General features: G+C 42.2%; 1 protein-coding gene across 1 annotated transcript in view; it reads right to left on the reverse strand.

Annotated features, from left to right (window-relative positions):
• The window catches only part of LOC111866267 (superoxide dismutase [Cu-Zn]), a 66,562-nt gene that overhangs the window by 24,926 nt on the left and 29,080 nt on the right, over positions 1-12,556 (reverse strand). Inside the window, exons 2-3 of the mRNA XM_023855053.2 lie at positions 6,900-6,963; positions 4,406-4,609 (exon numbers count right to left, since the gene is read on the reverse strand). Of these exons, the coding sequence (XP_023710821.1) occupies positions 4,406-4,609; positions 6,900-6,959 (264 nt within the window). The 5' untranslated portion in view covers positions 6,960-6,963. The remainder of the gene's footprint in view (positions 1-4,405; positions 4,610-6,899; positions 6,964-12,556) is intronic.

Consider the following 12,556-nt stretch of genomic DNA (forward strand, 5'->3'; position numbering starts at 1 on the left):
AGAATACTTGTGACTTGGCTGGAGTTTTGTATTACTTTCCTTTAATAAAATATTTCGTAATAAAATCGGTTCATTCTTTTTTAATAACCCTGTAATATTAATATTTAATAATTAATAAGTACAGTTATAAAATATGATTGAGTGGCTATGGGTCCCTGATGATAATAATAATACATGACGATTATGATGATTATAATAATAATAATAATAATAATAATGCCCATGGTTTATTTAACGACTCTGACTTCGAAATATAGTGAATAACTGAATGGGAAATTGAAGGTAGTGGTCGCGGTACAATTAAAGGCAATATGCCAGCACTCGGGCACTATGCTACAAGCCGGAAGGTTGCGGGTTCAAGTCCCGATGAGGTCATTGGATTTTTTTCAATTGACTTAATCCCTCCAGCCGCACTATGGCCCTGGGGTTCACACAGCCTCTAAGTACCAGGAATTAATTAAAGAATTTTCCTGCGGAGTAAATCGCGGCCGGCGCGTAAGGCTGACAACCTTACCGCCATCTCTGAGCCTATTGTCTAGATAATGTGGGACCCTCAGCGTCTCACAAACCTATGGGCCTTCACGGCCTGTTACAGGGATATTTTTTACTTTATTACTTTTTTATGCCTGACCTCGCCTGGAGAGACTGAAAAAAAGAGACACGAAACCCCTATCAAGACAGTGTCCCAGCTGAGATTCGAACCGATCACCTTCCTAGTGCAAATCAGAAGCTTTACCGCTTGGCGGTAATAATAATATCCTCTTCTGTTGTGTACCTTACAGATGATTACTTCACTGACCTGAAGAGGACATGCGCCCAAGACGCGGCTCAGAGAACGTTGCACCAATGAACAACAGTTGACTAGAATTTTAATCTAGGTCAGTCTCTAAGGTCTTGGCGAGGCTTACGACAGTGAAAAAATGCGGATCAATGCAGCCGAGAAAAAGCAAGTACCGGGGAAGTAAGAGAGGGGGGGGGGCAAATTTCAGAGTTGGGTAAACTTTATCGGGCGCAAGAACTACACGAGGGTTTGGCAAATTACTTCTACTCTGGGGATGACAGGTGATCATTTGGATGTGGCCGGGGATGTAGAACGAATAGGGGAGAGGAAGAATGCATATAGAATATTGGTGGGAAAGCCAGAAGGAAAGAGACTACTGGGAAGACCAAGGCGTAGGTGAGTGGACAATATTAATAAGGATCTCAGAACGATAGAATGGGATGTTATGGATTGGATTGATCTGGCTCAGGATAGGGACCGCTGTAGGGCTCTTGTGAACACGGTAATGACCCTTAGGTTTCCATAAAACTCTGGGAAGTTCTTGAGTAGCTGCACAATTGACAGCTTCTCAAGAAGGGCCCAGCTCCGGGAGTGAGTGAGTCATACATCCAGTGAGTGCGGCCGAACTCAAGACACTCGTATTTACAGAAAATTTCTCGAACTACAAATGTGAACTGTGAATCTTGAATCAGGTCTCTAATGCCCAAGAATCCCACGATAAGTCTAATTGTATCATATAACTAAGAAAATAAATAAATTCCAGAGGTCTTTCGAAGCCACTGAAATGAAAACTTGGTGGACGATAATAGGACATGGAAATGTACGTTCTACGTGTACTATAAGTTACAGAGGTCGGTCCACTCTTTTCAAAACTGTCAATATTTCCAGAACTTTACATGTCTATGAAAGCAGATTTTCTCTCGTTTCATTTTCGGAATTTATCCTGAATTATTAATTGTGGAGAATTGAGATCTGGTATTCCTACAAAAGAATCTCGAATTTGATTTTTCGTCATGTTTATGGAGAAAGAATTCACAGTACGTCGAAAATATATTTATGATGAAAATGGTTTTAATTAACGTTAATATTCTCTGTAAGAACCTGAGCTCGAAGTGAAGACACGGGAAAACCTTTCGTAAAATCTGTATTATTTTCACAAATTTCAGAATGCAGTGCTCCTTACGATGACATTCCAGTTAGATCCGGAAGAATAACGAAGTTAGCATAAATTAACGAAAGAGAGAGGGATCCACATCACGTTTTGCACCTTAATACGTTAAGATCGCCTGACAACCAGATGGAAACCACTCAACTCAACCATTTTGTCTATATGAATATAATACCCGTACGAATTAACTTTGTACTTAAATAGAACAGTAGGCTGTTGGTCTTCAAATATAAACTTTAAGTTGGTCCGTGTATGACAACAAACAACGGGACAGTCCTACCCAAGCAGTCATTTGTAACTATGGATGAGAAAGCAAGCAGCAGAAACAGCAACGGAATTCCTGCAGGGCGCATTCAGAAGTGGCGGTTCTTTTACAGACGAAGTCTGCCTGCTATTTAAGTAGACAGCACGTGATGCGCTGTAAATTGGACGGGGCTGCGCTACACGGCTGCGCGACGGCAGGGAACTAGACAATCATTTCCACAGCACGATCTTAATATTGGGAATGGGTGTATTTCGCAAAATGCGTGAATTCCATGTGAGTGTTGCATAACTTATAACATAATGTAGTGTGCAGGAGCCGTTGCTATGCAATGACCGCGAGATGGGCGGATATACCAGGGCAGTTTCTAGGCAACGGCTCCGCAACCACGTTCCCGTTACTGGGCGGCAGATTCTTAATAATGCAACAGTTAGACTACAACAATGGAACATCTGTGTTTTCTATGCAGTCCATGCCGAGGGGTTACACGCGAGACGAGGATTGAAGCTTAGCCAATTGAAAGTGAGTTTTGCACGGGATCTGTGAAAACAGGACCTGAGCCGGAGGCAGAGGACTAGCCATTGTTGGAGCCGTTACCAGGAAACGTCTAGTAACAGACAGAACACTAGACTGTGTGTTCTACTGAATTGTAAAGTGTAGAAATAGCGATAATGTTACAGTTATTTGTAGTTACGACCTGCAAGTTGTCAATAAATCTATTCACCAATCCATGCCCCGTCTTCAGTCCCACATACTAAGCGACAACTGGTGTCAGAAGTGCTTGAATTGGACGCCACACTATGGACATGGAACAGAAGATGGCACGCCTGCTGGCTGAAATAAGAACCAACCGAGCAAAAACGGACGCAAATCTAAAGAAATAAAAGGTGCAATGAGAGCCAGCCAAGAACTCCAGAAAGAATAAATTCTGGCCAAGTTAGGTGCCCATCATGAAAGGATGATAGCCAGGACTAACTCCCACCTAGAGAAAACGGAGGCTAGTCTAGAAGAGACCGAGGCCACTGATTTGGGGGAAACCCAGAAGAGGAAGAGTATGTAGCGGTGCATGAGGTCCCTAAGGAAGAGGCAGCAGTGGAAACTTGAAGGAGTCGTATCAAGACCGGCATCTAGCGTTAAGGCGCCGAGGTCAGCCGAGAAAATGGATCCAGGGCAATGGTGGACGGCGGAAGAAGTTGGCCGTCGCCTGCAGCAGGGGGATTAGCTGCCGTGCCATTACTGCACGGCGAAAGGGTCACTGTTGTCAGGGACAAGCCTCTGCCAAGAACTCAGAAAGGACAGCCGTTCGGGAAGAGACGTAGGGGGAAACCGAAAGGCACCAATGAAATAAAAGGGCGAGACTTAAAGGGGCAACTACCTCTGAGGAAGGAGAGGACATCCGGCAGGATCTTCAGGCAAACCGCAGAGCTGAAGATCGCAAAGCAAACAGTGGGAACTTCCTCTAGACTACGGAAAATGAGTAACATAAATATATTCGCCAATCCAAACCCCGTCTATAGTCACTTATACAAGTGATAATATATATATATAGATCAGTATAAATTTTATTTAAGAAATTTTCTCTCACATGAATGCTTCCAACATATGTCCGAAAATATGGGCATTAAAACTAAGAGAATGAAACTTTCAAATGACAGTTTTCAAATCAGTGCCGTTTATTGGGTTTCATCAAAATCTGTCAAAAAGGCAAAGTTGTCCCTGTACTTAAGTAATTAAATGCCATGAAAGCAAATGTGGGAGTGGAGGTATTGTTCAACAATTCTTAACAACGGCACTAGGTCGAGGTGAGTGGTCAGCTTCACTCCCCGGCCGCTTTACCTCCGCGGAAATCGCCCACGGTAGCCACTGGATAGGAAGCGACGTGAGTGGTCAGCTTCACTCCCCTGCCGCTTTACCTCCGCGGAAATCGCCCACGGTAGCCATTGGATAGGAAGCTAGATGGCGCCGAGAACCAGTACGGACGCTGTGGAGAAGAGAAAACTCTTGCCTGCCGGAAATCAAACCCGGGCAGTCCCGCCCGTAGCGCGTCGACATACCAATAAGCTATCCCGGCTCCTCAAAATCTCTTAAAGGTATTACCACGTAGAAGTTCATCTGAGCCTTTAGATTTGCGGCCCCAGCTGCCAGGCACGCGATTACCAGTATGTCTGCGGAACGGCTGTAGCAAGTGGCCTACCTTCTCGGGGTTGAAGTGTCCACCAGCGGCAACGCAGTCATTGCGGATGTCACCCTTCTCGTGGACGTGGAAACCGTGCTTCCCGGGTGTGAGGCCGCTCACCGTTCCGCTTAACTTCACTGCGCCGCCGTCCTGTTCCTGTAGGAATGTGATGTTCCCCACAACCTCATTGCCCCTGTACAGGGTCACTACAGCCGTTCGCTCCTGGGACACACACACACGCAACGCAATTAACTCTTAACCTACTGTACTACATTTCACTATACTGTGTTATGTCATACTATACTATATTATTATTCTTATTCTTTACTAGCGGCACAAGCCTGTGTGGGTCTTGGTCTGTTCCATAGCCTCTGGAGATTTCGTAACAGCTGATTTTTCCTCAACCCTCATCCTGAAGGACCAGAAACTATACTTTGTCTGGCTGCTACCCTTTTACCTGTCTGGCATGGGTGGCGCTACCAGGAGCATACGCTCCCGCCAGCATAGCTCTTCGGGTCATAAGGCGTGAAAACTTTTTCTCCACGATATGGCGGTTACTCCTCGAGGACTGTACTATATTCATAGTCTACTACACTACACTTTCTACATTGTACACCACTGTACCATATACATATATATGTATATAATACGATACTATACTACGCTAAACTATATTGTCATGTATTAATATATTAAAACAATAAGCCTACTTAACCAGTAAAAAATGTATTGGTTTAAACCATTTCGAGAGCCTATTAATGTAAGATTCAGAGAAGCTCAATTTTCGGCACTCTCCTCAGTTACATAAATGAAGATCACACCATATTTCTCTAAGATCCATTTAAGTAATTCGTATCATACAATTTTCACAGTCAGTATCACCACAGGGACAGAGTACTGACCCATGCTTTCTTGATTTAGCGGCCACTTTGTATACAAAAAGACCACCTTCTCGAAAACTATGTGCGTTAAGAGGTACCTTACTGAGTTTAACAGACGGTGTTTGAAATATTTTTGGTTTGGTTAACTGACAGTTACCGTCTGAAAGTACACTGTGACTGGTAATTAAAAATTTGCGTTTAGTAAAAAAAAAAACAACAAAACAAAAAAAACACACACACAAAACCGCAAAAGGGAGACAACTTAGGATCCCTAGGGGTGGATGGGAGATTAGTATCAGAATGGATCTTAAGCAAATAGGGTGAGAAGATCTGGACTAATTTCATCTGTCTCAGGACAAAGTAACGAATCCTCGTATTTGTATGAAGGTCGGGGAATGTCTTCACTAAAGGAACTATTAACACATTCTCAAGGAATGAGGTTAATTATGAATATGAAATTTTAATTTGATTTGTTTCATTCTGGTCCTTCACACTAACAATTACAAAGACAAAACAACTCCGTCCAGTGTGACTATAGAGGTTTTTGCTACTTGAAAACTTTGCACCCTTACATGTTTCGGTCCCTATAGACCATCATCAGAGGGACATCGCTGTGAAAGCAACACAGCACGGCACGAAGAAACACAGGACGATACCAAGAATCTCCTTCTCAAGATAGACAGGCGGCACAAGTTCAGCCCCCGTCAAGAAAGACAATAGGAGAAGGGACACGAACCTATTTGGTTTAAAAATTTAAACTTAAATAACAAAGTTTTAAAAAACTAAAAAAAAAAAAATTTAATATACCAAGAACGTTGCTGTAGTTGTGAAAAAGTTGGATTTTGTATATATTGTGCATTACAAACATTGTATGTATTGTGAAAAAGTTGCATTTTGTATATATTGTGCATTACAAACATTGTATGTATATGTACTTTAACACTCAAATCACCCACTGTGATAGTGGTTTCCAAAAAAGTATCGATGTCCCTCTGATGAAACATGTAAGGGTGCAAAGTTTTCAAGTAGTAAAATCTTCAATAGTCACACTGGATGGAGTTGTTTTGTCTTTGTAATGAAATTTTAAATACCTAACACATATGACAAACCTAACAAGAACGTCGCTTTCGTGACTGTATTGGTTTATATTAAAAATAATTTTAGTTCAGTTTGTTTAATACTGGTTTGAAGTTTAGTCTCACAATGTGACGGAAGATCACAGATGTTTGAGAGGAGAATGACGAGGGATGAAGTATCCTAACCTGGGAAACCTGCCGGATGAGGAGCTTCATAATTTTATTCTTGTCCTAATATGATGATAAAAATAAGGATGATGATGTACGAAAAGGATTGCACGTACGACAGAAATGAGTGTAAAACTCTCATATGAAAACCTAAAAGAAAAAGAACCGCGTGGAAATCTCGACGTAGATGGGATGATAATGTTAAAATGTACCTTAACATTGTGGGGTGTTATGGTGTGGACTGTACTTTCTGATAAAATGCAGCAGAGAAAGTTTTACGTGGAAACGGATCAGTCATTTGTAACAGAACATCTGATTTCTGAACCCAAACAATAATGCATTTTACTTAAATCACTATTCATGCCAGATACGAAATTACACACTCACATCTGCCATTGACGACACTGCCAACGCCACAATGCAGCTGAGAATGCAGAGAACCGCCATGATCCTGCGAAGAAGCAAAGAATAATGACAGAACTCTCAGGCAATGCAAACAGAAGGTTAGCCGCTGGTTACAACACTGAAACAAGTCCTTGTTCCCTTCTCCAGGCAGGTGTAACTCGTTTTACTCAAGACTATTTCCTTGTACATTACTACCTGGTAAATGCGGCACAACACTAAACATTACACCCTGGAGGCATATGGGGAACTAAAATTTGTATTTCCACGCATTGTGAACCTCATGGGAATGGGTAGTTAGCTTCACCCTCGCGTCGTTTCATTTCTCGGGAAAGGGACACTTGACAGGAGGTCGGGTAGGTTCCGGAAGCTGTCATCACAATACTGACGAAGAGAAACCCCTTTACCTTTCCGAGTGCCAAGTAACTTTACCTTGCAAGATAATGCCCACACTGGTTTACTAATGATCAGGGGCCAACAGTTTTTATTAAATCCACTAATCAGACAAATAATTTGGTGGCCATCAAAAAGTAGATCAGTACCATTTGGAGCCTTGCTTTGGCCCCCACCTCCAATCGGCATACCGCCCTACCATCTGTCCTAAACACATACAGGACAGACATATAATACTGACATAAAACTGATTTATTAGGCGTGTACGTACGTATATTACTTAAGTGACAAAGATATTACATACATACACATAATCTTTACAACAACAATATGCATTCTCTTGAACTATATTCTAGCATTCCGACGCGTGGAAATTGCCCAGACCTAGTGCCCTACAGAAGCAATATTCTGCTGCTCTGTCAACCCCAGTCACCGCGGTGAAGACATATGATCCTAGTTCTAATGAGCAATCGATGGAAGGAACAGAGGAATTAAGGAGAACGGAGGCAGAAGAAATCCGAGCCAAATTGCCCTGTCATTATCTACCAGACATTCTGGTCAGGTTAGGAGTGTCTTCCGTGGATTACGTGCCATCATTGCATCTAATGGCAGTGTGAACTGCAAAGCAATGTGAGAGAACTGCTCGTGGTGTATTTTATAATAAAGTCACAGGACTGCAGCTACAGAAAATCAGTAAAGCTAACATTTCAGTAAGTTTCCATAGAAAATTCATTCCTTGACAAGCAAATACACACAAGCACCTTCTTTTTAAACCAATTTCGACATCACTTATCAAGTTATCACTTAACCGACTCTCAGCGATATCTTGGAGAAGGCCCCACTTCTGTGAGCGAAATCCTTCTGTTTTACGGTGCTCAGATCACAGACAACTCGGAAACGATGTACTGCACTGTAATAAGCATATTCAGTTCAAACTCCTCTTTCATATCTCGGCCTTAGAGGGAGAAAGTTAACATGAGTTTGGAGGAACTTACATACAGCAAAGAGAAAATCTGAGCCGGTCACAGTGGCCGCGCGGTCTAGGGCATGAACTTCCTTCGCTCGCTCGAGTGCTGGGATCTTGGGCTCGAAGCCCACTCAAGGCATGGATGTCTGTGCGCGTTTATTCTGTTTGTACTCTCCTGTGTATAGCTAGTGGCCTTGTAACGGGCTGATCACTCGTCCAAGGAGTCGTAGAAAGGGCTGTAGAGCCACTGATGAATGAATGAGAAATTAATTAATTAATTAATGTTATGTAGCATGATTAAATAAAAAAAATGTCATTAGTGGGACGTAGAGCATGCTCTCCATAAAAATGTAGCTATATATTCGAACCTGATGAGGGCTGACGTGGCTGATATTAAAATGCAACATTGAAAAACGAGGTGAGAATGGAAGGTCTGCACCGAACCTCAGAACAGATTCAATAACGGGTCTCAATGAACAAAACATCAGATTTCAGGAATCAAGAACCGACGGAAATTTCTTGATCAGCTAAATAACTATAGACTTTTCACAGACATGCACTGCATCCACAAGTTAATAATTTGCCAGCTGTAGTAGAACGGGCTGACACTAATTCTATATCGAAACATTTCGGAACATGACCAGTACCCACATAACACAAAGTACGCTCACTTCATACAGCGTGAGGTACACACAACCAAAAACACAAAGGTCAGTAAATTACCACCGTAGGGACAACTGACGGACTGAAGGTTATTTAAACATGCAGTTTCACATGCAGACATCACACTGATTTGGAAGATGATTCTGAATGGTGAAAATGTAATCATTTTTGAAAGGTGGCAGTTATGGCATATTTCAAGTAGATGACGGAATGAGTACATAATAACCCTTAAGATTAGCAGGTATCTCGGGCCAGGTTCGAACCTCGCGAGTCTTGAATACAAATTTACATCTACACCAAACGGTTCGGCTTTAACACAATTGATACCATTATTTACATAACATATGCACATACAGTACGTATATACTCATTAATTAGCAAACATCAAACAACCAAATAATGGTACAGTCTTCTTTGAAACGCTGAAAATTATTTAGTATTTTTTTACTGTTAGTGGGGTGGGACTAAGTCCCTTGTACTGCGGCCACTTCTTGCCTATTGTACCAGCCCCAGATGATAGGTGAGGATGATTGTGGAACAATTGGTGGAATAAAGATTGGCAGGGAAAATCGAAGTACTCGGAGAAAACCTGCCCCAGCGCCACTTTGTCCACCACAAATCCCACTTGACCAGACCCGGGATCGAACCCGGGCCGCCGCGGTGGGAAGTCAGCGACTAACAGCTTGAGTTATGGCGCGGCCTTACATTATTCAGTAGCTCAACAAATTCCCTATTTGTATGGAACCTGAAAATTGAGCACCGTGCTCACAAAACCAATGACTGGACTCTGTCCTGTGCCAGTTTAATCTACTTCACTAATTTATACCTTACTTCTTTAAGATACATTTTATTATCCTCCCATCTACCCCAATTTCTCTCAAGGGGTTTCTTTTCCTTGAGGTTTTTCAAACAAATATTTTTATATATTTCTCATTTCTCACGTGTGTGAAACTGTCCGATCTGACTTATTAAAATTTCTTAATTTAATCTCACATCCTTACATAATCATAATGCATAGGCTACACATACAGACACGCCTGCACGATGTTTACTCTCATAGTACATAACACGAATATGAAAGGTTGGGTATATTTTAAATTGTGGTGTTGTGGGTTTCGACACAGTAGTTTTGTAGGTGGTTACCAACATTTTGAAGGAACTTGATATGTTCATCTTCAGGGTAGAAAGAAACGAAGAAATTCTACCCTTCAGACGGCGATAGTGGGTTTCACAGAAATGTTGACAATAACCAATAAAGTATGAGGTGTCCTAACCCAGACGACCACAATTTAAACTGTCGTCGTTTTAAAAACATCGAATTTAAACCAGTAGGCATTTTGTTAATGGCATTAAATAAAATGGCGGAAAGAAACAAGGAGCATGAAGCAAGCATTCACACAGAGATCTGTAGCAACAAGAAGGCAAGCATACAAACAAACAAACAAACAAACAAACATGGTGGCTCAATGGACCTTTTTATTCATTTAAGAAGACTGACTGTTTGTGGACATTGCTTCCTTTGTGGTGAAATTTCCTGTTACAGAAACATCACATTCAAGAGATATGTCATAATCTGGCCAAGATCCAACGGAAGGACTCCATCAAGAATGTTAGAAATCAATATCTTATGACAGCCGCCACCAGCCCACAATGATTTCTCAAAATACAGCTAGCACTATATTCGTATAAGTTAGTCTAAACGTGACAATTCCCTGTTACGACGCTATGTACTTTCTAGGCTGTAAGCGTCGTTAAATAATCCACGCAAAACCCCGTTCTGTGAGTTAAGTTCAATAGAAGCACTTTCGAACATGGTTCCAAGCGTGTAATGTAGAAAATTTATATCATATCATGGCTGCCTGAGAAGAGCAACAGTGAAACACAACTGAATGTTTCAGTTAAAACACGAACTAAACACAGTTACAGCAGTGCTTGAATTCGAACGCAAAGATACAAAACACAGAAGCTGTACGAAAATGTTTATGTATGATTCATTGAAGAAAGATGTCTTTCATCCAATCCTGAACAAATTCCCCACTAGCATTTCTAAAACTTTCTTCCAGCCCATTCAGGGCCCTGGCCTCTTGTTCAGTTCCGTATCATCTTCTTACAGAGGGTAAGACTCCTTGGACGAGTAATCAGCTCGTCGTAAGGCCTCTATCTAAACACAGAATACACGCATACACACACCAAACATCAATGCCTTAAGTGGGACTCGAACCCATGATCCCAGCGTCCGAGCGAAGACAGTTCATGCCTTAGACTGCGCGTCTACTGTGACCGGCTTTCTAAAACTAGGAGCTGAAATAAAGAACAAAATATCCCAAGCGAAAAATCTGCACGTCTGTTTACTAACAAACGAACAGCTGAAACATCGTATAAATAAGAGCTCGGTCCTTTCATGTTCAGACAAACCATACGCGCCGTTGCTAGGATAAAGGAGCAGAAACAACTGGAAAAAATACGGATAAAGTGGGGAAGGGGCCACCTGGACAGAGGAATGGGATAAAAGGGGCGACGAAGTTGTTTTGGCTTGAAAGAGGAAGAAGGGGGAAGAAGACGGACAAAGAGGATATGAGTGTAGCAAGTGAGTAAGGGCGAAATGAGATAAAGATACAAGAGAAATAAAGATAAAATGGAGATCAGTGATTTTTTCGTTCATGTTTGACGGGTCATGTGCTAGCAGTAGGTAACTATTGTGGCGTATAGACCCGTTGATAAGTGGTGACACCGTAAACAGGGGCCGTAGGCAACGCCCGCAACATACACGCACGGAACAATAGAATAACCAGGTTATGCAATCCATTTCTAAGCAACAGCTCGGTAAACAAGTTTCCGCAGAAATGAACACGCGCGCAATAATAGAAGAAATGTGTTTTCGATGTGGTCCGTGCAGAGGAGTTATCTTCAAGACAATTAGGCTGACCAGTCGTCAGTTGAAAGTCAGCTTATGAAGAGAAGACTATGATGCTGGTGTGACATGGCCGCCAGCAGAGGACCAAGTTAGTTGAGGGTTGGCAGTTCAGGTGAGCTCCGCAACGGAGGCTGAGAAGAGATAACACTAAGTTGAGTTGAAAGTTGAGAAGAGTTCATTTGCGGGACAGTCGCCGAACAGTAACGAAGTGAGTTCGGGAATCTCAAGAATCTCCACTGTTAGAAGCCGTTGCTAGTAATCGGCTGCTGAAGAGATAGCAGACTGGAAAAGGGCTTATCGGGTGCTGTGGCGATCTGTGAATGGTGGTAATTAGCAGTGGCGCTGTAATTACCTGGGGTTCCGAGTGGTGTGTACAAGTAGTCATTAAATCCAATATCCAATCTATACCCCGTCTACAGACATAGATATTTCGAGCACAGCGTGGAGACGTCTTCTCGGACAATCACCACGCGAAAAGGGAAATGGAATCCAACGTTTCGAATACTGTCTGTCTTCATTGTCGATTCCTGACGACGGAAACAGAAACTGTCTCCGAAATATCGGATACCAGCTCCATTTTCACGTGGCTGTTCATCCGAGATGACTTCATTTGCAAACAACCATCGTGAAAGCTTCAAAACCTGTACGGTTATATATAGTAACTTGAGTTAGTGGAATCTCTCGTTCGGCCGATACTGCCTATAG

This window comes from Cryptotermes secundus, unplaced genomic scaffold, assembly GCF_002891405.2.
Source record: "Cryptotermes secundus unplaced genomic scaffold, Csec_1.0 scaffold1025, whole genome shotgun sequence".
Classification (NCBI taxonomy): Eukaryota; Metazoa; Arthropoda; class Insecta; order Blattodea; family Kalotermitidae; genus Cryptotermes; species Cryptotermes secundus.